Here is a 27005-nt window from a genome sequence, read left to right on the forward strand (position 1 = left end):
AGGGTGCCCGCATTGGTCCCGATTAATACACATTATTCCACCTTTCACATCCTCAAAAAGCGTGAGATCCACATGCCACATATTTATCATATTAACAATTTCTCATTATTAAGAGCACCCACATTGGTGTATTATTTGTTGATTAATAACACCAATTAATGTTCATGCACCAATGTGGGTGCATGAATTATTAATCTGTCAGCCCAAAAATTCATACATATTAATCATGTTATACACAATAAATTTAAAAAAAAATAGAGGAACAGGCGGCGTGAAAGCACGTTCCATCAATTTTGTAATTAAAAAAAATTAAACAACAAAGAAATTGTAGCCGTTTGTTTGGAATTAAAATGTATTTTTTTTAATATAAAATAATATGTAGTAGATCGTGGCACTCATAAATAATGAGTGTTGATATTAAATGGATGTGAGTGTGTTACAAGCAATCAACAGTAGTCGCGAAAATCTTGAAAAATAAATTTAGTTAAATTAAGTTTTTGAAAAATAATCTTTCTTGAGGCACTAGAGAGAGTTAGTTTCTAAAAAAATATTTCAACAATATTATTTTGTTAACATAGGTCAGCGAAACATCCCATCCAATTCGAGTACATTGTAATATATTATAAAATAATTCAATTATGTCACGATACAAATTGACTATTAAGACTAATTTTTTCAATAAGAATTTAAATTTATTTATTTTTTACAAATACTTACATATCGTACACAAATTATAATGGATAATTAATCTAGTAATGATCAACGATTTTAATGCATACTCGACTTGTCCAATTAATTTCTTATTAGGATACTCAAATACGAAAAAATAATATTTTTTTATGGATTGAATAAGAGATAAAAAAAAATGAATCATGAAATAATCTCAATTGAATTTTTGTGTTTAATAACATCCCCTAAAATTAACCAACCAAAGCAAATTAATTCCCGTGACTTGATTTAATAATCTTAACAAATAAAGTATTGATTTAATTGAACACAAAACAACTTCCCAAACCACCAAAAAAAAAAAAGGGCCTGAATCGTTTTATTTTCGTGAATGAATCGATTGTCCATTGTTAATGATCACGAGTAAATTGGTTTCGTTTGCAAAAAATTGTGATATTAATTTGACACAATAACTCATATGAAACTATTTTATATGTCAATTTTGTTAAACGAGTATTCTATTTTAAGTTATTTATGAAAAATATTGTTTTTATTGTAAATATTAACCTATTTAATTCTATAATTTTTACTTTAGTTTTATGACTCTATCCTACTATTAATTGTGTCAAATATTTGTCATACATAAAATTGATATGTTATTTCACTTTTCATTTTTTTCTAATATTAATTGTGTCAAATTTCCATACATACATTTTAAATATTATTATATGATTTTTTTTTTCATTTCGTCCATGTATTTGCAATATTCTAATAAAATATGAATATAAAAATAAAGTTTTTGCATGATCTATATACATATTTACCCTTTCTAATTTAAGTAATTCATGAAAAAAAATATTATTTTTATTATAAATATTAACGGAATTGAGCATTCACACTTATATGTACGAATCAATTACTTATAAATAGATTTTCATTATATATAGCTTTAAATGCTATTTCGAAACCGACCATAAATCTATCTCCCTCGTTTAAACACAACTATTTATGCAAACAAAAACCATTCTTCAATTGGAAAAAACAAAAAACAAATTTAACATACAACACACCAGCTTCCAAAGAGTCTAAGCACCAACACTAACAGATGTCCAAACTTCTAATTTCTTTCTTTTTTCCCTAAAAAATGCGTTCGTCTACTTTTCGAAAATAAGAACAATATAGTACACAACTAGTAATTAGCCCTTCATACTAGTGAATTATGCAACACTCACCGCCTCAGCAATTGCATCATCTCTCTCAGTTTTGCACCTGCAAATTAAATAAAAGCAAGAAATAATGGAGTTCAATGTACTGTATCTCACTGAATTGATCGTCGCTATTATTTTTCTGAGTAAAATTATGAGTTCTCAATGCACAGAAGAAAAATGCCAAGAAATTTGAGAAATAATAAAAGCAATTAAATCTGACTGGGACCCAGTTTCGTAACGTTTACACCATAATTTGTTGATTAAGTGGATACCACGAGGAAAGTTACTAGTGAACCAAACCTTTTTGCTCCTAATCCAGAATATTGGCAAATGCATTCAAAATGTTACTTTCCATGCATTCTTTTGCAATATAAAAACGTAAAAACGTGATTAGATCTCATGTGAAACGGTCTTACTCTACTCATATTTACAATAAAAACAACAATTTTTTACATTAAAAAATAATACATTTGACATAATAACTAATAAGTAGGTAACCCAAATAAAAGATCTGTCAGCGTGTTCTTTGGTCATTCTGTCATTGACAAGTTGATGGTCAAGTACAATGTACACATGCTAGGAAATTATCGGCTAGTGAAAAATATATATGTTTTGGTTCCATCTATCACACTCACCTGTTACATTGAGCTCGAGATGCATAATTGTGATTGTTACAATTTGAGCACATCCAATCCCCATTACGCCATTGCTTTGCTCTGCAGATACAAGAGGCATTTATCATTACTACAGATTAACGGCGAAAAATAAGTGGAATGGGGATATATGCTTCTCTTCTCCATGAAACTTTCAGACGATGGCTTTGATGAGAGCAGGATTTACTTTAATGGCAATACTATAGTTGTATATTCCAAGACCTATTGATGTAGCTTGCAAATAATACAAAACGAAAAAATAACAAGAGAAGAAAGACTCCAAGTAGAAAAGAAGAGGAACAAGCACCCAATAAAAAAATTGGATGATGATCTCCTTTGAAAATATACACAAATATGCTACTAACAGTTACATCTAATAGGATCATGTGATTCATGTTTTACCCTTTCCCCAGGAGCATGGGTGCTGGTGATACTGGCAACATTTGAAAATTGACTTGCAAATTTGAAGCCATTGCCGTGCTTCCACAGGAAATGGTGGGGTAACCTGACACTTGGAATGGCTCCAGTGCAGAGGATGCTTGCTGCATCCCATATGCCTGAGAGTTCATCAAATAAATCATGTGAGAGAACCACGTGAAAATTAAAGTTTCAATCTTTCAGCATGTGAAATGAATCCTATGATTGAATCAGTCTCTTACTCGTCCTGCATTCAGTCTCTTGCTATCCCAGTTGTGCGCTTCTTCAGATGCCACACGTTTTGTTCCAACAGCTTCAACAGAAGGAAAGTGACATAAGATTGTGTGCTTGCTTAGATAATAAGGTCAGTCCAGATATGCAGAGGAAGACAAGCACAGTTTTGAAATATTTCACACAAAAAGGTACTTAAGTGAAATTATAGCAAAATTAGCAGAAGGTTTATACAATATAAATAAAGAGTACAAGTGCAATGAAAATTAGGAGAACGTCACTGATTTCCCCTTACATATCTACATACACGACAAAAGCCTGACGGCCTCCACTGCCTCAAACCACAAAGAATCATTCCTTCCTCAAAACCACCAGACCAAAAACCACCAATACCACAGCATCATATCTTTTCAAAAATTGCAAGAACTTAAGAAACCATATAAATCTGACTCAAGAAAACTTTGCTCAGCAAACACACTAGTCAGTGGGTTACTATTTATCTTAAAGTTTTCAAGATGGCGATCTGAAGCCTGTATCAGCCCATGACACCGTGGAGTTGAAGACAGTGATTGCAGGAGTTACTATTGTTCCAGTTATTCCAGTTTTCCTGTCTCACTGCAATTTTACTGTTTCATTAGAAGCACTGGTAAACAAAAGTGGTTTTGGAAGCAAACTACAATGGAGTTCTTTTTTATTGATTGCAACAGAAAGATATGTTGGACAGCATTGTTCGAATTCCTAATTTGCTTATTTTTCTGTAAAAAGTTAAAAACAGCTGACCTATTGAGGATTATGGTTGACTACTCAATTAAGACACGTTGAAATCCCAGTAGTTTATGAATCATCAAAACGTGTGTTGTCTATTCAAATGCCAACTGATAATATCAGTGAGGTAATATCGAATGCATACCTGTGAGGTGTAATGGCAAGAATTTAGACGAAGGGAACTAGTGAAGGAAATAACTGATGTCTTCGACGCTAGGAGTCATTAGGAAAGTGAAATATCCATGGGAAAAAATCAAACAACACTCGGCAAAAACAATTTTAAATAGTTGTCGGGCAAGAAGAATTCAACACTAAACCCCCTTAAGCAAAAGAAAATAATACAGATCGTGATGTTAACAGGATATTCGGAACTAAATAATTTGTCCCAAAGCAACATTGACTTTACAGACCTCATCAACTATTACGTAACTATAAGCAGATATAATGAATAAACAAACCTGTAACCGCAGCATTCATGAGAGATGAAGATGTCTCTGTTGGCGTAGGAGCATTGCACTTTTTGCACTAGAAATACGGCAAACAATGCACATGAGAAATATAACATCGTCAAATATAGAACTTTTGCACAAAAGGTAAATTAGTTGAATTTGTTTCACTCTCAAGAAGGTACAATATTTTAATGAGATTTATTGGTATAAAATTACACATCCTTTAAGTTCTTCAAGCTATATACACTTGTAATTGGCAGCCTAGTTAATCAATTAAATCAATAACTTCCCTCCATCTTGACATCAATAATTAGCACAGAATAAATTATAACTTTCAATATGATGTCTGTCATTGTCGACTTTAGAATCTACATCTTGAAAAATGACTTTCCTACACCACAACATATAACACTCGGCATACCTGTACACGTGAAGAATAATTGTGGTAGCCACAAGGGCACAACCAATCACCTGCCCGCCATCCATTTGGAACAGAATTCATGTTATCTGGTTTATTAGAAAATGGAACCATGGGCATGACGTTCCCACCCAAAGACCATGTAGGTTGAAGACTATATGGATCAGCAGAGTGGATTCCATACTCATCAGTCCCTCCGAGAGGCCAACCAGAGCTCAAAGATTGTTGGACAGATCCAATACCTAACATTTGTTCCACCCCTCTTTGAACCCTGGCAAAATAATTTGGATGAGTAGGGACTGACGCTCCAGGCATTGCAATTGCTGGCATTGCTGCTACCTCCTTTGGTTGCCCACACTTTTTGCAGTTTACTCTTGATGCATAATTGTTGTTAGTGCAACCTATTGATCCATAGTATACACACCCACACCAATTGCAGCCATGGAGAAGACACATGCGAGGAAAACGCACGCCAAACCGCCATCCAATACCAAAATACACATTCAGAAAACACAAAACAACTCAACCAATTTGAAATCAAGTTTCTTGATTGACAGACTTTAATAAGTAACACGGATTGAAAAAAGAGATTCACCACGTTTTCCCACAGATTCTAAAAGAGATTCAAATTATTTACAGTTACACAGATTCATAATTACTGGTTCACTCACTACATGTATAAGTAGCAAAGAAAAAAGTTCTTCAAAAACAGTTAAAAAAATAACGCAACCACCAACAATTTTTTTTGTAGCATCAAAGCAAGACATTTAAGTGGAGAAAAAACTACTAATATTTATATACCAGTATAAAGTTGAGTTACTTCCACATATTTACTGATAAGCATGGAAAGGAGCAGTGCTTCGGTGATTAATTGACGATCATTTCAAAAAAAAAAACACACACACAAAACTACCAGTAAATTAGCATTTTACAAGCTTTCCTCAGCAAAACAATGCTGCCGTCATTAAAGGCGACAAAATTCGAAATGAAATTACCAGTGCAGATCCAATCGCCGATTCGTGGAAGCCACTTGGAATCGGAGGGAGTTTTGGTATCAACGAGAAGACGGGGCTGTTTGCACCGATTGCAAAATGATCTAAAGGCGTAGTTTCTGTTGCGGCAGCCATTGCACTCCCAGTCCCCTTCTCTTCCACCTCCGCCGCTTCTGCCTCCTGCTTCGCTACCCATCCTCGTTATCTAACCTAGAAATTTTCCGACTCCTTTCAAATTGTAAAGAGTGGAAATTGTTTGCTTCTAACTCAGGTCTACATTTTTGTTTCGGTGTTTCCCATGTTTTTCAGTCAAATCAAATCATTTAAAATAAATAAACAATTTTTTTTTATAAAAACAAAAAACAAAATTTATTTATTGATTTTAAAAAGTCTATATTTATTTTGTGTTTTTATTTTTTTATGTGAAGGATAAAGTTTTTTTTTTTAAAGAAACACCACCGGAAGCGGGTAACATACATAATCAATACAAGGAAATCCTAAAGGATGAGGGCTACTAGGTCAAGACCTCCTTAACATGCTATACAATGAAAATAGTCACATCCAAACAAGTATGGTATCAGAAAAAATACAATCAAGACAACGGATAATTCGATGCTACCCTGAGGACACTGGTGAATACAAACAAAATATCAGTGACAATTAAGATATCATAAGCAGAAGCCATCCCGAGTAGCAAAAGGACAGCAAAATCCACAACTCAAGCTAGGCAAGAGAGTCACAATCAGATGCATAGTCACTGACCAAAAGAGGTCGCACGGAAAAAGGAGTCGCAAACGCCAAAACAGGCAGACCAAGCGCGACCACCAACCAGAAGAATCGGATGAAAAAGTAGCAAGGATATGGCGTAGAGAGCCCAAACCAAATCCTAAAACCCGAGTAAACATGAAGACTAAAAAATAAGAAGGCATGTAAATCTGCCACCGTATACCACCATCCAAAAGAAAGAGTCGGTCAAGGGGAAACCACAGTGAGCGCCCTATCTCCCTGAAAAATCAACTCGATCGGGCCCGGGAGACTAGTTAACTCCAAAAGAATCCGAAAGGAGGCCGGAGAGCTGTACCTGCAAAGAAAAATAGATATCTACATATATAAAAAAGGTCTAAACAGACATAGAACAAGAGAAGAAAAGAAAGAAAGCCCAAAAGAAATGGCAAAAAAAGAGTAAAAGGATCTAGGTAAACCTAGATCTAAGGTATGGAATCCCAGATAAATCAGAACGGGCCAAGGCAGCGATGTGAGTGGTTAGAGGAACACCAGTCTCCAACAAACACTGCATATGGTCATGAGCAAGTCGCGCCAGCGCATCTGCTACCGAATTCCCTTCCCTATAGATAAGCGAGAAATGAACCGGCTTATCCCGCATAAAACACGCGTCCTCGACACAATATGGTCCAAATTCCAACGACACCTCTGAGATCGAAGAATCTAAATGGCTATCTGGGAGTCGGTCTCAATCCAAAGGGGAAAAAGGCTAAGGTGAGAACAGAGAAGGATACCCCTCCAAACAGCCCAAAGCTCTGCACGGACATTGGACCTCACACCGATGAACTCACTGAAAAACGTTAGAACGCGGCGAGAAGACTCTCTAACAACCCCATCCACAGAAGACTCACCCGGGTTCCCTCTCGAGCTCCCATCAACATTGAGCTTGAAGAACCCAGGCGGCGGCCTCAGCCAACGGACAATCGCAGTCTTATGAATTCATTGAAGGCCAACTGAGAAACCCAATGTCTGGGCAGCCTGCAAAGCCCCAATCCAAAGGCGGGGCTTGATAGTGGCCGCCGAATGAGAAAGTTTCAAATATCACAAAATATGAAATTTGACCTTCTCCACATAAGAGGATAAGTGACGGTGTTTAGCATCATTACGTGCAGTCCAGAGGAACCAAATCACGACAAACGGAATGAACTCCTTCACATTACCCACATGAGACCAATCACGACCCCGTTTCCAAACACTGAGAAACAACCGAAAGTCCTCAGTGATGGGGATGCGGACATGGAAGATGGCCCCAAAAAAATGCCACACAGAACGGGCAATGGGACCGTCGATGAAAATGTGGGTGAATGTCTCCGACATCTCACAACACTGACACTTGGACACAAGTGTAATACCACGCTGCTGGAGCACCTCATCCACAGGCAACCACCGATTCCAAAATCTCCACATGAAGATGGACATGGTGGGCCTCATCCAGCGCCCCCAGCAAGGAGTCAGGATATACGAGACCGATCCTCTCTGTCTGACCTGCTCACACGCAGATCTCACAGAAAAAGCACCATCGATGTTGTGGATCCAAATGGCCACATCCGACTCATCAATCAAAACAGGGATCTGCACAATCTCCTCCGCCACCGAGGGAGCGACGACAGCATAGAGGATATCAAAATCCCAGGCTCCCTCCAACATGAAGCTAGAAACACTCACTCTATGGTCCCCTCTGACATCACACCTGCTCGACAGAGGGGCATCACCCAACCAGGTATCATCCCAAAAAGATACCTCACCGTGACAAGTCCTCCACCGGATACCACTCTTCGAACGAGGCCTAATCTTGAGCAATCGCCTCCAAGTGGGAGAAATGGTTCCACGAGATAGAGCACAGATGGGGCTCACAGTTCGGCAATACTTCCTCGAAAGGAATCTCGCACAGAGAGAGGAACCCTGTCTGAATCTGAACCACAGCTTCATAGAGAAGCTGTCAACAATGTATTTTAGCCTGCGAAAGCCAAGGCCCCCTTCTTTCACTGGGAGGCAGGCGCAAGACCAGCGAGACCAATGTCACTTCTTCTCCAATGGTCTAGAGCCCCAAAGAAAAGCATTAAAAATAAGCTTCAGTCTCTTCAACACAACCAAAGGAGGCTGAATCACCTGACATAGATAGATCGGGATAGAGAAGAGCACACTACTAATCAGGGTCATCCTACTCCCAGGAGCAAGGGAGCGATTCTCCCAGCCCTCTAGCTTTTTTCGGACCGACTACAGAAGAGGCTCGCTCAAACAAAGAGCATTTTCATTTTTCACGGAAAAGCGGAACTCCAAGGTATCTCATGGGCAACTGTCCCTCCGCAAAACCTGTGATGCGTAGCAAACAGGAGCGGTGACGAGGGGTCCAATCCGTAGGAAATATCATGGCACTCTCGTTCACATTCACCAATTGACCCGAGCAGTTCTCATAATGGGCCAAGAAATTTTTGAGGCACTGCATACCTCGAGAGCCCCCATTGGAAAAAATGATGGCATCGTCAGCATAGACCAGATGTGAGATAGACAGATCACAACCAGAACGATATCTCGTATCAGGATTCTAAACAAACAGCCTGTCTAGACCACGGGACAAGTACTCCGCCCCCAGAATGAAAAGGAGGGGGGACAGAGGGTCTTCCTGTCTCAAACCCCTCGAAGAAGCAAAGAAACCAGCGGGGGTACCATTCACATTGACCGAAAACTTGCAAAAAGAGATGCAATCCCGCACCATCCTCAAGACCTGCTCAGAGAATCCAAAACGTCTGAGTACCTCCAAAATAAACGACCATTGGACTCTATCATAAGCCTTAGCCATGTCCAATTTCAAAATAACATTGTCACCACGGGCAGGGAGATTAAAACTGTGAGTAAGCTCTTGTGCGAAAAGGATATTATCAAAGATCATCCTACCCGGCACAAAGCCACTTTGATTCTGAGAAATAATTCTCCCGACCACATCCCTTAATCGAGAAGACAACAACTTCGAAATGATATTATTCGTGACATTGCACAAGCTGATAGGACGGAAGTTCGTCCAAGCTTGCGCACCCTCGACTTTTGAAATCAAAGTGATTGTGGTGGCTGTAAAGCCCTGGGGCAAAGGAGAGCCCTGAAAAAGTCAAGGACTGCGTCCATGACATCCTGCTGCACAAACTCCCAGAAGCTCTGGAAAAAAAAAACAAGGAGTACCCATCGGTCCCGCCACATTATCCCGAGGTATTGAAAAAACAATCGAGCGAACCTCCTCCAAGGTGGGCACAGTCGCGATGCTTAAGTTTTCCTCCTCTGAAATTTCCGGGGAAAAACCAGAAAAATCTGGAAGATCCAGGACAAAAGGCTCCCCTGTGAGAAGGCGCTCGAAGTATGCAGCCTTCGGACTGCTTAATGAGGACTGGGGAGGTGAGACAAATCTCGTCTTCCCAAATACGGAAGATCTGATTCATCACATGTTTCTTTTTAACCATATTGTGGAAGACCTTCGTATTTCGCTCCTCATCCTCAAGCCAATTACAAGCAACTTTCTGCTTCCAAAAATCCACCTCCATGGCGGTTATTCAAGTTAGCTCCTCGTTGTACCTGGACAAAAGAGTTGACAAGTCTCATGGAACTTTAGCTGTGAGATTGTCTCACAATAGAGCTACTCTGACATAAATATTATTTTTTATTGCATGTATGAATTAGCTCGACCCATTTCACGGATATAAATTTATGACTTTGTCATATGAAACTAATCGTTTATTTTGTTACACTAGGTAGATACACATGTTTAATTATATTTTAAATTACACATATTTGATAAGATTATTAAATATTTTTATTAAAATTAATTTTAGATTCAAAAAAATTATAAAATTAATTTTACAATTAAAAATTAAAAGTAAATTATAGTAATTTTGTAATATTCATTTGCGATGTTATTATTTGGACCGGGAGCGGTGATATTTTTTTATTTTAGATTAATGTCTCTCTTTACGATAATATATAACTGACTAAGAAAAAAAATCTCAAACATCATGTAGAATGGTCTCACAATGCTAGCAACTTCTCACGAACTACTGATGTCGTTTTCGAAAGAAGTTTGCTAAAGGCCGCCATCATGTGACCCTCGTAGTTGTGATAACTCCTCTTAAAGCTATATATCACGCACTTAGTGCATGATATCTCACACCTCACATCATCCAAGCATGACAAACAAACTCCTCATGGTCGTAGGATTGCTCGCTCTTAAGGGACACTCCATGATATCAAAATGATTGAAACATCGAGCTTCGAGGATCCTTGCAACTAAATATTTGGGTTTTCCAACGATTCTCTCAGTTTGTGTGAAAATCAGAGTTTTGTGAAAAATTTTCAAACTTACTAAAACTCAAACCCCCTCCACTTCGGTTTACAGAATAATTCTTCTGTCATCTTTACCTGCATTTGATATCATAGTCTCAAACTTAGACTACGCTGCTACTCTGCCGCTCATTCTTTAGCTAAATTTGCTAATACTTGCATTGATTGTATTTCTAAGAACGCTTGGTCGGGTTTCTCTTCTTGGTTACAAGAAATTGTATTTTCGGATTTGGTGTAGTAATGTATGGTATTTAATTCAAAAATTAAAAAAAAAAAGTTATTGTTGATATTTAAGCTCGTAAATTAAGTGAGATTTCTATTAAAATTTATAAACTCTCGTGTTTTCTAAGAAATTGGAATTTCGATAATCTTCAAAGTCGGTATTTTCTTCCAAAAAATAAAAAGTAAAAAAATAATATTCAGTTTCAAAATATAATATCGATTCTAATAATTTTATCGAGTTATTAAAGAAAATCAATTGAAAAATATGTTTCCCAAAATTTAGAAGAAATGCGAACAAAATATCCCTTCGGGCTTGATGCACAAAATATCATTTCGAAGCACTAGATGACTTTCTAACAATCGATCTGATTGATTAACAACATATTTTCACAATAATTTTGTAAAATATTTCAAGCACACGACGTTGTTCCATAAAAATTAATTAGAGGATGGAACATGAACTCATATCTTAGGATCTTGTATAGAATATGAAAAAATAATATGAACATAACATTTAATTGTGATGTGGTAAATTTAATCATTAGTTCGGATCCAGAAATACAGAAGGGAAAACAATTCAATTATGACGCTAAAATGATCATAATTTGATGATGTAAGATCATATTTTTTCGAACAAGTCAAGTTTCTGAATCTATCTGATTGCAATTCTACAAAAGAAACTGTACACAACCAAATTCTACTTATAAAAACGAAAAAAACTAGCCTGCTATTGTAAAATCCTCATCTTGTGATGTTATCTGCAAAGATGTCAAACAGGGTGGTTCTTTGGGTCGGTAGACGCTACTGTGATTGGCGCGATAGAAGATTGCAGTGTTTCTGGTCCTTCTGCGGCTATTCTCTTGCACAATGCATCGCAGTTGCTGATGACTTCGGTCAATCTACCTTTCAACTCTCCGAGTTCTACTTGCAAGGCATGAACTGGGAAATTTGAACAAGATTATGAAACCGTGATATTTACTGCAAAGGCTCCACGGTTCATAAAATATTACAGAAACTGATGACGATGTTGCAATAAACAAATTTTTTAATCATAAAAAGCATGCCAGGATAATGGAATTCTCTTCCTCGATGCCACTATTTTAGATCATCAAATTTTATGTGGTGCACAAGACACACCACTGGAGCAAAAAAATGTTTTTTATGCTTCCTCTATGCTTGAAGAATCGAATAAAAACTGTGGCTGTCAGCTTCATGGGTTATACGACGCATTTGTAAGCAACAATAGTCATATCTACTGATTACCAACACATACACCAATGTAATCAGTAAATATTTTTTTTTATCAACAACCCCAACTACCTGCATTGCATTAGATGAGTGGATTCGGTACCTTCAGACAGATGATGAGAGGTAGTCTTCATTGCTGACGCTGAGTAATTAAAACGTTGGAGAAGCTTAACTGCCAGAGCATCTGCAACTTCTATCTTGTTTTCAATCTCTTCCTGTTGAAAAGAACACATATTAACTATTTAAGAACAATTGAACTCACCATATTCATACTCATTCCAAAATAAAAACTACACGTGTAATAAACTTGTTTCCAGGTCTGAAGATAAATTGAATCTGTTATGGGGGTACTTAAGTTCTCATAGCATCAAACCCAAATCAAAAGTATGATGGTGCAATTGAGATATGGCACAAACCCAATTCAGGTAATAAAGCTTCAGATTCTAACATGCTGCATGCCTCTTAGACATGGCCTAGTTACCAACTTCTAATTTTTTTATAAGTTTTGATTCCCTTACATAATTATACATGTCGATTGAAGAAAAACAAACATTTAAGAATCGATTAGCATCGAACAACAGATGCATCTATGGAATATTTGCGGTGACCTATTCCAACCTGTCTTTTACTAATTTTGCTGGCCTTCTGTTCTTGCCAATCCCGATACATCGAGAAGAGCTCCAGTAGCACATTAGGATTTACGGTACCTAGTCCAAAAACAACAAGAAAACAAAAGATTGGCAATTAATCAGACCATTTGGATTTATAAAACATGGGAAAGCAACAAGATTGTAAAGGAAACGAACGATGTCATAGAGTGAGTTAGTCAAAAAAAAAAAACAATTAACAGTTTGCCTTTCCAGTCTACTATTGTTTCAAAAATTTTCTTCATCCACAATCAACATGCATTCATAAACAGAAAAACAATTAACAGTTTGCCGCAACAAAATCAATGACAAAAGCAGTGACAAAATCACACCAGAAGTGGAAGAAGAAGATGGTTTCCTGACAAGGATATCTGTCAAACTACTCTCCCCCGGAGCAGAAGTCAGTATTGGCGCCGTCTGTTACAAATTGCAATCAACCCCCCACCCAGAAAACAAAAAGAGAGAATCATCAATCATACATCAATGGAATTAATACATCTTGACAGAGGTTTGATGAACAAGGAACTCACAATTTTGAGGGATTTCAGCTTCTCCAATATCGGGTCCCCAACTTCTGTCCGCTCCGAGACAGTGGTGATCTCATCATCCAGATTCTCCCCCTACAGATGCATACATTATACATAAATGCTTTCAGAGAAGAATCACTCACTGCACAAGGAACATTTAGCATTTGGGGCAGCAATTGAGATTAGGGCTTTGTAGCTGAGGAATTACGCATTGAAGCTGGAGAATCTACCTGAGAGCTGGTGAGAGCCGATTCGGAACCTCCCATCGAAAATCGAAGAAATAATTCGGCACCACGATTGATGAATGATGATGTTTCTTGAGTTTTCTTGTGTTTGTATGAACATTTACGTTGGTCGATAACAATTTTGATAATAAAATAACAGTAAATTGGCAAAAAATCCCAAATGTAAACACCTTTTACACTACATTCCTTTACCACTTTTTTGTACCATAATTTTTATTAATTTGTATCATATTTTATATGATTTTATACTACATGATGTATGATGTTGTACCACATTTTATGAATAAACAGTCCAAAACAAAACATGTTTGCATATGAGATTTTTGGGCAAATTGTCCATAAAATAATGGGTAAGTTATTAATTTGTAAAAATAATTGATAAATATCGTGTTTAATACTGAACAAATCTAATTGCTACTTAATTACGTTTTTCTTCAAGATAAGTTAGAAAACATACCTAATTTCTTATTATTAATAAAGTTATAGAGCTTAAGGCTACCTTTGGTATCAAATGCCAAATCAAAAAAATATTTTTTTAAAAAAAATAGTGTTTTTTTAGTTTCTAAAATTGTTTGGACGATCATTTAAGTGTTAAAAAACACCTTTTAAAGCTAAATTTAGAGTTTTTTCAAAAGCCCAAAATTTTCAAAAGCCCAAAATAAGAGCTTAAAAAAGAAAAAAAAATTTAAAAATGTTTTTTATTTTATAAAGTGTTTGGATGATCATTTAAGTGTTTTAAAAAATATTTTTTAAGCCAAATTTAAAACTTTTTCAAAAGCCCAAAATTAAAACTTAAAAAAGCACTTTTTTTTAAAAAATGGCTACTAATACCGAACGGGTTCTAATTATGACCATTTTAAATTATTATCGTTACTACTATATTTCATAATTTTGATCCTTGTTATTCTTTTGAGAATTTTTTTTAATCTCAAAACAAAAGAAATATTATTAACAATTATTGGAATTATTACATAGCTGATCGAAATAAGAAAAGCTAAAATTCGGAGTCTCACTCCAAAGTGTGGGAGTAACATAGGAGCGGAAGGCTTTTTTTCAAAACATGAGCACACTTGTTCGATTGTCACTGGGCAAAAACAATTGAGAAATCATGCTCACTTCTGATTATATCTTTGCATTTGTGCAGTGGTGGAGCTACATGGTCCCGAAATGGTGAGATCGCCCCCCTCAAATTTTTAAAAAGTTTAGTACTATATATATAGGTAGTGTTTGGGAGAGTTTTTGGGAAACACTTCTCAACTTTTCATTAACAAAATTTTCAAAAGATCTCCCAAACACTACCATAATATCTTTTTAAAATACAAATTTTAATTGTGCAATCTCCTCCTCAATAACAAAAGAGTCACCTCCATTTTGACTACCATGATAAACTTTGAATAAATAGTAGTAAAGACGGATTTGGAGATCACAATTAAATACTGAAAAAAGGATCATCTTAACAAAAGCTCTCTATTATCGCCTAATAGAAAAAAAAAACATCAATATTTCATTTGATATATTTACTTTGAAAATTAGTATTGTTATATATCCGTTGTAACTATAGTAAATAGCTTTTTTGAGTAATGAAAATTATTAAAACATCACTTCGTAATCGGTTGAAAAATGATTAAATAATTATTTGGTATCTTATGAAGTATTTTCAAAGCATGAAATTTGAGAAAATGTATTGCAAAAAACATATAAAGTTAATATATGATATTTATTGTATTTTTTAAAAAATCTATTGAATTCACCCCCTATGATAAAAAAAATTATGGGTACGCCACTGCATTTGTGCACAATAAAACTAGATTATGAGATATCAAATCTACGCAGAATTTTTCGTGTCCACTACCCCCTTCTCATCAAGTTCAAAACATACTTTCTTTCACCTCAAACTTCGAATCCATGAGAGAGCTTCAAGAAGTATCATTGTTTCACCGTCCTTTATATCAACCACACCATTAGTAACACAAGTCCAACATCTCATAAATCGCCCTTCTTCATCCCTCAAAATGCATCCAAGCCCAATCTTTTGCTCCTCAGATAAAAACGTAGCATCCACGTTGCACTTGATAAAGAGTGTGCAGGTTTATGCCACAAAGTACATGATTCATTAATATTTTCATGGGTACTAATCTCATTGACCATCTGTTTGGCTCCTATCCAATCACATAGATAATATTGTGCAAATCTAACTGTTTGGCTCGAGTTTTTGCTACTATTGTTCCACACTTTCTCATTTATTTGCCGCCAAATACTCCACAAGAACATACAAAACTTAGCCCCCTTGCAGCCCTCCAACTCTGCCAAAAACGAGAAGAATAACTCCAAGAAGGATTCAGCCGTTAGTGGATTATGCCTCATGCACTCTTGTGCAAAAGGGCACAAAATGAAGAGATGACGTCTATTTTCTATCCTTGAGCTGCAGAAGTCTCACAACGTTGGCTAGTACTAGAATGCAACTTTGTTGTAGCTTATCCTGTCAGCAAAGGTGGCTCAATATTGGTCAAAGATGGTGGGTGGTTTGAATGAAGGAAACGTGCATGTTTTTTTCATTCAAACCACCCACCATCTTTGACCAATATTGAGCCACCTTTGCTGACAGTCTCCCATTTGGAGATTTGATTGAGAATCAAACACATCTCCACATATCCTTTCAAACTTGTCATTCCTGCTGCTTACGTTTCTGCTGGGCCACTTGAGGATCTACACCACTCAAACTTATCTGTGTTCACTGGCTTGGTCAGAAAATCAGATATGTTATCCTTCGTATGGATCTTCAGCATGTCCACACTTCCTTCCTCTACTAATTCTCGTACAAAATGATATTGAACTCCAATGTGTTTAGTCCTGGAATGAAAGGCTGGATTCCTTGCAATGTGCAAGGCACTCTGACTGTCACAAAACAGAGGAATCTTTTCTTGTTTGTGCTCAAGCTCCTCCAATAACCTTTTAATCCATATTGCCTCCTTGCAAGCTTAAACTATGGAAATTGAAGAATAAATAGACACCAAGATTTACGTGGAAAACCCCTAAAAATATTATTAGGGTAAAAACCACGGGCAAGACCAATAGATTTCACTGTAATATTTGGAGAATTACAAACTCTCTCTGTGTTTCCAAAGAGACACACACTCTCTTAATACAGGAGAAAACCTATCTCATAAATATATAAAAATAACCAAGGAGAAAGAAGAAACTCAAGTTCGGATGATTTGCTTCCAAGGAGAAAGAAGAAACTCAAGTTCGGATGATTTGCTTGAGAATGGGATGCAGAGAATGCTGAGGAAATAGCTCAATTTATAGAGCTAATCCCTCGGTGTGAACCTGCAAAGCAAATCAATTTTTAATTTGCTTTGCTACATTTGCTACACGTTTTTTCTTCATTCAACTTGTTGTCATTTGCCAACTAATCTATTTGACTTTTCAAATCTCAATTCAATGCCAATTGCCGACATTTCTCCCACTTGGAGAATTGATTGAGAATCAAACACATCTCCACACATTCTTTCAATCTTGTCATTCCTGATGCTTACATTTCTGCTAGAACACATGAGGATCTAAACCACTCGAACTTCTCCGTGTTCACTGGCTTGGTCAGAATATCAGCTATGTTATCCTTCGTATGGATCTTCTTCATATCCACACTTCCTTCCTCTACTACTTCTCGTACAAAGTGAAATTGAACTCCAATGTGTTTAGTCCTGGAATGAAAGGCTGGATTCCTTGCAATGTGCAAGCCACTCTGATTGTCCAAAAACAGAGAAATATTTTCTTGTTTGTGCCCAAGCTCCTCCAATAATCTTTTAATCCATATTGTCTCCTTGCAAGCTTGAGTAGCTGCCATGTATTCTGCCTCCGTGTAGATAACGCCACAACTGTTTGCAGTTTTGAAACCCAGCTGACTGCACCTCCTGCAACTGTAAATACATAACCAGTAGTAGATTTTCTTTTATCTGGATAACCTGCGTAATCTGAATCCACAGAGCCCCTGACTGTAAAATCTAATCCTCCAAAACATAATGCAGCATCACAGGTATCCTTAATCTACCTAAGGATCCTCTTAACCGTGCTCCAATGCTCTTGTCCAGGATTTTCCATATACCGACTGACTGCTCCCACTGCTTGTGCAATGTCTGGTCTTGTACAAATCATGGTGAACATTAAACTTCCCACTGCTGATGCATACGGTACTCGAGACATCTCCATCCTCTCTGCTTCACTGCTAGGACACATCTCAGAAGATAACTTGAAGTTAATATGAAGAGGGGTTGAAACTGGCTTACTATCTTGCATGTTGAAGCGTTGCAAGACTTTCTTCAAATAATTTTTCTGAGAAAGCCAAATCTTTTTATTGCTTCTGTCTCGGTGAACTTGCATCCCTAGAATCTTGTTTGCTGGTCCCAAGTCCTTCATATCAAATTTCCTAGCCAACTGTGCCTTCAATTCTTGGACCCGATCTTTGTTGGGGCCTACTACCAACATGTCGTCCACGTACAACAGCAAAATGATATAATCATCATCACCAGACCTCTTGAAATACGTACAAGGGTCTGCACTGAGTCTGTTGTACCCAAGGCTCATAATATAGGAATCAAATCTCTTGTACCAATAATTTTTAATTTGCTTTGCTACATTTGCTAACCACTCTATTTGACTTTTCAAACCTCAATTCAATGCCAATTGCCGACATTTCAATTTTCATAGTTTCTATCTCGTAATGCCGCACTTGGGACTAACAAGTGGTATCAAAGCCTTGGCATAAAATTTCTTAAAATTCTGAGTATGCTATGTGGTTGCAGCTTTGACTGATCTTCCACATCAGAAAAGATTTTTTGAAGATTTTATAAGGCAGGATTCTTGTAGTCAATATGACGGCAAAATACAAGATAGAAAAGTTCAACGGGAGCAATTTTTTGCTGTGAAAATTGAAGGTGCAAGCAATTCTAACAAAGGAGCGTTGCTTGGAAGCTATTGGAGATAGACCGACGGATGTCACGGACGATCAAAAGTGGAACGAGATGAATCACAATGTTGTTGCCAATTTGCACTTGGCTATAGCGGATGAAGTTTTGTCAAGTATCTCTGAAATAAAAAGCGTAAAAGTTAATTGGGATACTCTGACAAAATTGTACGAGGTCAAGTCACTACACAACAAAATTTTCCTAAAGAGAAAGCTTTATACTCTTCGGATGGCTGAATCCTCATCGATGACCGACCATATCAATACACTGAATACTCTATTTTCCCGGCTCACGTATATAGGGCATAAAATAGAGGAAAAAGAACGTGCGGAGCTTTTTCTTTAGAGTCTACCAGATTCATGCGATCAGCTCATCATCAATGTTACCAATAATGTTCTTTTGGATAATTTAAATTTTGACGATGTCTTAACTGCGGTTCTTGGAGAAGAGAGTCGTCGAAGGAACAAGGAAGATAGGTTGACAACATCGAAGCAAGCAGAGGCTTTACCGATGACGAGAGGAAGATTGACGGAGCGTGACTCCAGTGGGAGCCACAGATATGGTAGATCCAAGTCAAGAAGTAAGAAGAAGAATATTTACTGCTTTAAATATGGCGGTAAATGGCACTTCAAGAGAGAGTGTACGAAGAGCATCGAGAAGGGATCTCAAGGAAATGTGGCCAGTACTTCATAAAGTGGTGAAATACTATTCAGCGAAGCAGCAACAGTTGCAGAAGGCAGACACAAATTTTATGATGCATGGATTATGGATTCAGGAGCGACATGACACATGACGTCAAGGAGAGAATGGTTCGATCATTATGAACCAGTCTCAGGAGGATCTGTATTCATGGAAAATGATCATGTCTTGGAAATCGCTGGGGTCGGTACCATCAAAATCAAAATGTTTGATGCCACTATTCGCACCATACAGGAGGTACGACATGTGAAGGGCCTGACAAAAAATCTTTTGTCTTTGGGGCAATTGGATGATATTGGGTACAAAACCCGTATCGAAAAAGAGATCATGAAGATTGTGAAAGGCGCGCTTGTGGTTATGAAGGCGGAAAAGATTGCTGCAAATCTGTATGTATTGTTGGGGAAAACACACAAAGAGACGGAACTAGCTGTTGCATCAATTGGTTCGTGGGAAGAATCTACAGTGTTGTGGCATAGAAAGCTTGGGCATATGTCAGAACGAGGAATGAAGATTCTCTCAGAACCGAAGCTGTTGCCGGGGCTTACAAAAGTGACTCTACCCTTTTGTGAGCATTGTGTTACCAGTAAACAACACAGATTAAAGTTTGGCTCATCTACTGCCAAAAGCAAAGGCATATTGGAGCTGATTCATTCTGATGTTTGGCAAGCACCGGTGCTATCCCTATGAGGAGCAAGATATTTTGTCTCGTTTATTGATGATTTCTCTAGGAGATGTTGGGTGTATACAATCAAGAAGAAGTCAGATGTTTTCGAAGTCTTCAAAGTTTTCAAAGCGCAGGTTGAACTTGATTCTGATAAGAAAATCAAGTGTTTGAGGACTGACAATGGAGGAGAATATACCAGTGATGAATTTGATGCATTCTGTCAGCATGAGGGCATCAAAAGATAGTTCACGACGGCTTACACGCCTCAACAGAATGGAGTGGCAGAGCGGATGAACAAAACTTTGTTGGACAGAACAAGGGCCATGTTGAGTACTGCAGGTCTACCAAAGTCATTTTGGGCAGAAGCAGTCAAAACCGCTTTTTATATCATCAATCGTTCTCCTTCAGTGGCGATTGATTTGAAGACTCCAATGGATGTGTGGACTGGCAAGCCAGCTGATTATTCTCGGTTACATACATTTGGAAGTCCGGTGTACGTGTTGTACAATGAACAAGAAAGATCAAAGTTGGATTCCAAATCCAGAAAGTGCATCTTCTTGGGCTATGCTGATGGAGTAAAGGGGCTTCGCTTATGGGATCCTACTGTCCACAAGCTTATCATCAGCAGAGATGTTATCTTCGAGGAAGATAAAGTGAAGGGAGACAAAGGCACACTGAATTCAGAAACTACTATCATTCAGGTGGAAAATAAGACAGACGAAGATCAAGTTTCTTATGAAGCAGTACCAGAGCACGAGGAACAAGAACCAGTTGAGTCAGAGGTTTCCAAAGTGAGGCAGTCAACTCGAGAGAGAAGACCACCAGGTTGGCTTTCAGATTATGTCACTGAAAGAAACATTGCATATTGTCTATTAACAGAAGATGGTGAGCCATCGAGTTTCCATGAGGCTACTCAAAGCTCGGATGTATCCCTGTGGATGACAGCGATGCAGGAAGAATCGAAAGCATTGGACAGAAACAAAACTTGGGATCTTGTTACACTACCACGAGGGAGGAAAGCTATCCGTAACAGATGGGTCTATAAGATCAAGCGTGATGGTAATAACCAAGTGGAGCGGTATCGTGCGAGATTGGTTGTCAAAGGGTATGCTCAGAAAGAAGGTATTGACTTCAATGAGATATTTTCTCATGTGGTTCGACTTTCAACAGTCAGAGTAGTGTTGGAATTGTGTGCGGTGTTTGACCTACATCTGGAACAGCTAGATGTGAAAATAGCATTTCTTCATGGCGATCTTGAAGAAGAAATCTATATGCTCCAGCCAGAAGGTTTTGCAGAAAAAGGCAAAGAGAACTTGGTTTGCAGGTTGAATAAATCTCTGTACGGTCTCAAACAGGCGCCGAGGTGTTGGTACAAGAGATTTGATTCCTATATCATGAGCCTTGGGTACAACAGACTCAGTGCAGTCCCTTGTACGTATTTCAAGAGGTCTGGTGATGATGATTATATCATTTTGCTGTTGTACGTGGACGACATGTTGGTAGCAGGCCCCAACAAAGATCGGGTCCAAGAATTGAAGGCACAGTTGGCTAGGAAATTTGATATGAAGGACTTGGGACCAGCAAACAAGATTCTAGGGATGAAAGTTCACCGAGACATAAACAATAGGAAGATTTGGCTTTCCCAGAAAAATTATTTGAAGAAAGTCTTGCAGCACTTCAACATGCAAGATAGTAAGCCAGTTTCAACCCCTCTTCCTATTAACTTCAAGTTATCTTTTGAGATGTGTCCTAGCAGTGAAGCAGAGAAGATGGAGATGTCTCGAGTACCGTATGCATCAGCAGTGGGAAGTTTAATGTTCGCCATGATTTGTACAAAACCAGACATTGCACAAGCAGTGGGAGAAGTCAGTCGGTATATGGCGAATCCTGGACAAAAGCATTGGAGCACGGTTAAGAGGATCTTTAGATATATTAAGGGTACCTCGAATGTTGCATTATGTTTTGGAGGATCAGATTTTACACTCAGGGGCTATGTGGATTCAGATTACGCAGGTGATCCAGATACAAGAAAATCTACTACTGGTTATGTGTTTACAGTTGGAGGAGGTGCAGTCAGCTGGGTTTCAAAACTGCAAACAGTTGTGGCGTTATCTACAACGGAAGCAGAATACATGACAGCTACTCAAGCTTGCAAGGAGGCAATATGGATTAAAAGGTTATTGGAGGAGCTTGAGCACAAACAAGAAAAGATTCCCCTGTTTTGTGATAGTCAGAGTGCCTTGCACATTGCAAGAAATCCAGCCTTTCATTTCAGGACTAAACACATTGGAGTTCAATATCATTTTGTACGATAAGTAGTAGAGGAAGGAAGTGTGGACATGCTGAAGATCCATACGAACGATAACATATCTGATTTTCTGACCAAGCCAGTGAACACAGATAAGTTTGAGTGGTGTAGATCCTCAAGTGGCCTAGCAGAAACGTAATGTGGGGACCCGGGTCGCTAATCTCATCATAGGGAAATTAACGATTAATAAACAATTAATCGAACAATAAAAAAATATTCAAACCAAGAGCTAAATTTTTATTTTTTTTTAAAAAATCTTAGCACCTCGCTCGATCGGGTAAACTCACCCGATCGAGCGAGCAAGAAAATCCTGCTCTCGGGTCTGAATTCATATTGGCCTCGCTCGATCGGTGTAAATCATCCGATCGAGCTAGCCCAAAAACTCACTTCTCTGCTTTGGAAAATCACAGGCCGCGCTCGATCGGTGGAGTTCACCCGATCGAGCGGGCACTCTGTCCAGAAAAATAAAATGAATCTTGTTGTACAATGTGATTCCAAAACTTATACAACTTTCATATAAATTTCTAAACATGCTTCTAGCTAATTAACATGCATTCAAACTAATATCAAGTGATCTAGAATACATGAACTCTCAAGTATAAATCAATACTTGACAAAAACAACCTATACAAAGGTTCTTGCTTTCTAACATGTTTATCAAATCATAATTACATGTTATCTGCTTAAAACCCGAATCACCACATGCTATCTCTCTTCTCAAGCTATCCAAGCCAACTCTAGCTTGATCTTGCCCCAACCTGATGCAATGCACACATACAAACAAAGCAACAGCCGGATAACTCCGGTGAGAATAAATCTCAGTATGAATAACATGTATATACATCATTTAAGCATATAACTCATTCATATCATGAACGTTACATAATAACATAACATGCTAGCATTTACAAACTCATATTCTAAACCATATAAATCTCTAGGTTAATGCATAAATGCAATGCATGTGCCAAGGAATAGGCTATCAAATCTGATATCAATAAATCGTAGTTCTGGGATCCCGAGGAAATAAAATCTTCAACAAACACCAACTCACCCAATCGAGGTGAAGTTGAATACTTCATTTTCTCTGACTTTGGTGCAACTATAGTGAGTCTTCTGGCTTTGGAAGTAAGTCTACATTCCGTGCCACTCAACTACAGCCCTCCAAACGTCATATGCACTCTAGGCCTTTCAACCCTCTGTGCTTTACTGGCTGGAGTTCAAGATGAATGCAATATGTTCTGTATGCATTAACTGCTATAAAACACCTTGAACACATCAATCATATAATTATATGAACATATAATCACTCAACGATACCGACAAATCTGTAAGTATCACATGTAATACATAAAACATGTTCAATACAGAAAATACTATAAATCAAATCAGACAAATAAACATTTACATAAATATTCTGCGACTTCAAGAAAATAGCTATCTTGAATAATCTATCCCATTTATGTAAACGTAAACCATAACATATATGAAAACATGCATGTATGTGATTTTAGGCAACTCGATAATCAAAAACAAACTCGAGTTATTCTGCCCATCTTATTAATGTCTATTCATACCTTTCATCGCGATTCAAACATCTTGAATCTGTTGCCAATGCTGATCATCTCAAAGCTAGCCAAATCAGTCATACAATTCTACTCATTTCAATCAATGCTACTTGAAGGTATTTATGATTCAACTTCAAATACTTCAAGTCATTCGAACTCGAACTCGTCGATTCAACTTCGATAATCTTAAATTCAAATCTGAAATATATTATAACATATCTAAACATCAATTTCCAATCTGAATCGATGATTATTTAGAGCTTATTCTGTTCAAATCTTGCTAAGACAATCAGAATTCAAACCGACGTCGCAACTATTCGAGTCCGATAAGTCTTTCGATTCAAATATCATCATATCTACATTCTCAACATAATCTCATATTAAATTCATTCACAATAAACTTGAAGATGAGCTCTAGATATGTAGAATGCATATCAATTCAAAATCTTGAACCGGCGGCGTAACGGTACGATTTCGGTCTTTCTAAAAGCATAACATCAATCTTACTACTCATCTCAACTCAAAAGCAACACAATTCATCAACACAATTTCGAAATCATCAGCCCTAAAAATTCAGAATTATGAAAAATCTTTCAAAAATCGAAAACATGTTCAAACGACGATCTTTTCTCGATCCATCTTAGATATGCTATCGTCGTACATGCTAGAACACGTTTATACAATCAAATCTTAATTCTAACAACATCATAGAATTAAAACATGGTAGAACTTCATAAAACTTACGTCAAAACGAAGTACTAAGAGCTGTGATCGCAAATATACGATCAATCGGAAATTCTACCGGGCGGATCAAAAGTTATTGGAGATTGAACGGAAGAAAATGGACTTGGAAAGTTTCTTCTCCATTCTCACAGTGTAATCTGATCTTGGGAAGCTGAATCATCTGATATTTCAACACACTACACGTATATACATATCAAGTTGCAAGAAAATTGTACTTTAGTCCCTGAACTTTGGCCTAATTGCAAATTAGACCCCGGACAAGTGATTTAATTCAATTTTAATACTAAATAATTTAAGAATAATAGAATTTAATTCTAAACTCTAAATATTCTCAAATTAAATATTTTCGGATTAAAATTAAATCATTTCAGACCTTATCGCATTTTAGTCCTTGAATTGCTCAATATTTGCAAATGGGTCCTTTCTCGGATTTCATCCTCAAATTCAATCTTTGATATTTATCATCTTGGAATTCACATCTTAAATTCCATAAATATCAATTCAAATATTTTTAATCTTTTAATTTAAGAATTCCGGATATTAAAATCTTAAAATCCGAAAAATCCTCAAATTAAATATTTCTGACCCGAAATTGAAATCTTCAATTTCCATAAATTCTTTAATTCATCTTTTCTATTTTATTCGGAATTTAAATCTTAAATCCCGTAATTAAGAACTTAATATTTTCGGGCCTTACACGTAAGCAGCAGGAATGGCAAGTTTGAAAGGATGTGTGGAGATGTGTTTGATTCTCAATCAAATCTCCAAGTGGGAGAATGTCAGCAAAGGTGGCTCAATATTGGTCAAAGATGGTGGGTGGTTTGAATGAAGAAAACGTGCATGTTTTTCATTTGGTCAATCATGTGCAGCTGAAGGAAATTCATTATGAATTTCCTGGCCTTCACGCGTTCACAACCCAGGGGGAGCTCTATAAATAGAGCTCTCCTCCAGCATTCTATATATCCCATCTCGAGTTCAATCATCTAAGCTTGAGTTTCTTCATCTCCCTTATTTATTTCTATATATATTTGTGAGATATGTTTTCTTCTGTATTAAGAGAGTGAGTGTCTCTTTGGAAACACAGAGAGAGGTTGTAATTCTCCAAATATTATAGTGGAATCTTTTGGTCTTGCCCGTGGTTTTTACCCTAATAATTTTTGGGGGTTTTCCACGTAAATCTTGGTGTCTATTTATTCTTCAATTTCCATAGTTTTTATCCCGTGATGCTATACCTGGGACCAACATATCCTTCAATGGTAGACAGTTTATTGCAAGTCTCCAGATAAAAATTTTCACTTTTGGTCCAAGCTTTATTGCCCATAACATTTTACAATCTCTCTGAATAAATATTTTGAATATTACTATGTTTCAATTTGTTATGCCATTAACATTATTAATGCTATTATTTATATAAATTTTATAAAATAAAAAAAACATATTTGGATAGCATGTTGGTGGATTTATTATTTTAAATATTGGTCTTCTCTCACTTTATAATATTTAAAATCTTTAATATAGTCAAATTTAAAAATAATATGTTAAATTATTGGACAAAGAAAAACTCATTGACAAATATTATATTTTAATAATTGTGGGTATTTTTGTCATTTGAGTTAATAAAAAGAATTGATCAATTACATTTATAGGTTCATATTACTATAATTTACAACTTTCATCGTTTTTAGATTATTTTTTGAAAAGTTAAGGGCAAGTTAATTATGTTTTATAAAAATTTTTGTGCTATATAAGAATTTCACAAAAGATTACAACTTCATCACTCCAATGTTCTCACATCAATTCTTTCGATGCTAGTCATACACTTGATTTTGACATTTTGAATTTAGAATTGGATTCATTCGATGCTAGCTTTTGGATAGTGACAATAATCGAATGAACTAATTTGAATTTGCGTCCCATTGACAAATGAAATTGGGAAATGAGAATATAACAATTCATTTACAAATCACTAGTCGCATTTCTCTTACGTTTCCAAGTTACATGAAAGCAGGGTCAATACAATCCCAAGTTACATGAAAGCAGGGTCAATACAATCCCAGGTTTCTTCTTCTTCTTTGGAATCGAAATAACACACAATCAATAATATTGTGATTATGAAAACAAAACATTTATAAAAACCATTTTTCTCCGCTACCAAAACAAATCCAATTCAGCACCATTTCCCCAAATCCAAACTACATTGTCAAAAAAAAAAAGCTCGCAATTTAAATCTCATTTAATTTCTAAATCCGAATAAAATAAAAATC

General features: G+C 36.8%; 2 protein-coding genes across 2 annotated transcripts; both read right to left on the reverse strand.

The window, feature by feature from the left end:
• Positions 1-1644: 1644 nt before the first annotated feature.
• LOC140882393 (ranBP2-type zinc finger protein At1g67325) lies at positions 1645-6082 on the reverse strand. Its single transcript, XM_073288374.1, has 7 exons — positions 5803-6082; positions 4811-5208; positions 4399-4465; positions 3187-3257; positions 2930-3084; positions 2510-2590; positions 1645-1935 (listed from the first exon to the last, which is right to left on the reverse strand). Exons 1-7 carry the CDS (start codon positions 5993-5995, stop codon positions 1884-1886), a joined length of 1017 nt encoding a protein of 338 aa, XP_073144475.1. The 5' UTR covers positions 5996-6082; the 3' UTR covers positions 1645-1883.
• A 5579-nt stretch (positions 6083-11661) lies between these two features.
• On the reverse strand, positions 11662-13912 carry LOC140884561 (uncharacterized). The gene is made up of 6 exons (XM_073291349.1): positions 13780-13912; positions 13553-13642; positions 13355-13439; positions 12994-13082; positions 12479-12590; positions 11662-12066 (listed from the first exon to the last, which is right to left on the reverse strand). The coding sequence occupies exons 1-6, from the start codon at positions 13813-13815 to the stop codon at positions 11897-11899; spliced, it is 582 nt and encodes a 193-aa protein (XP_073147450.1). The 5' UTR covers positions 13816-13912; the 3' UTR covers positions 11662-11896.
• Between the last annotated feature and the right edge of the window lie 13093 nt (positions 13913-27005).

This window comes from Henckelia pumila, chromosome 2 (assembly GCF_033568475.1).
Source record: "Henckelia pumila isolate YLH828 chromosome 2, ASM3356847v2, whole genome shotgun sequence".
NCBI lineage: Eukaryota > Viridiplantae > Streptophyta > Magnoliopsida > Lamiales > Gesneriaceae > Henckelia > Henckelia pumila.

Excerpts from the sequence above, each read along its gene's own strand:
- LOC140882393 (XM_073288374.1), bottom strand. The coding sequence starts at position 5,995 with ATGGGTAGCGAAGCAGGAGGCAGAAGCGGCGGAGGTGGAAGAGAAGGG. Across the intron at positions 5,209-5,802 it reads CGGCGATTGGATCTGCACTG|GTTGCACTAACAACAATTAT; the intron begins GTAATTTCATTT and ends ATGGATCAATAG. Across the intron at positions 2,591-2,929 it reads CCCATGCTCCTGGGGAAAGG|AGCAAAGCAATGGCGTAATG; the intron begins GTAAAACATGAA and ends TTGTATCTGCAG.
- LOC140884561 (XM_073291349.1), bottom strand. The coding sequence starts at position 13,815 with ATGGGAGGTTCCGAATCGGCTCTCACCAGCTCTCAG. Across the intron at positions 13,643-13,779 it reads CGGCTCTCACCAGCTCTCAG|GGGGAGAATCTGGATGATGA; the intron begins GTAGATTCTCCA and ends ATGCATCTGTAG. Across the intron at positions 13,083-13,354 it reads ATCTTCTTCTTCCACTTCTG|GTACCGTAAATCCTAATGTG; the intron begins GTGTGATTTTGT and ends TTTTTGGACTAG.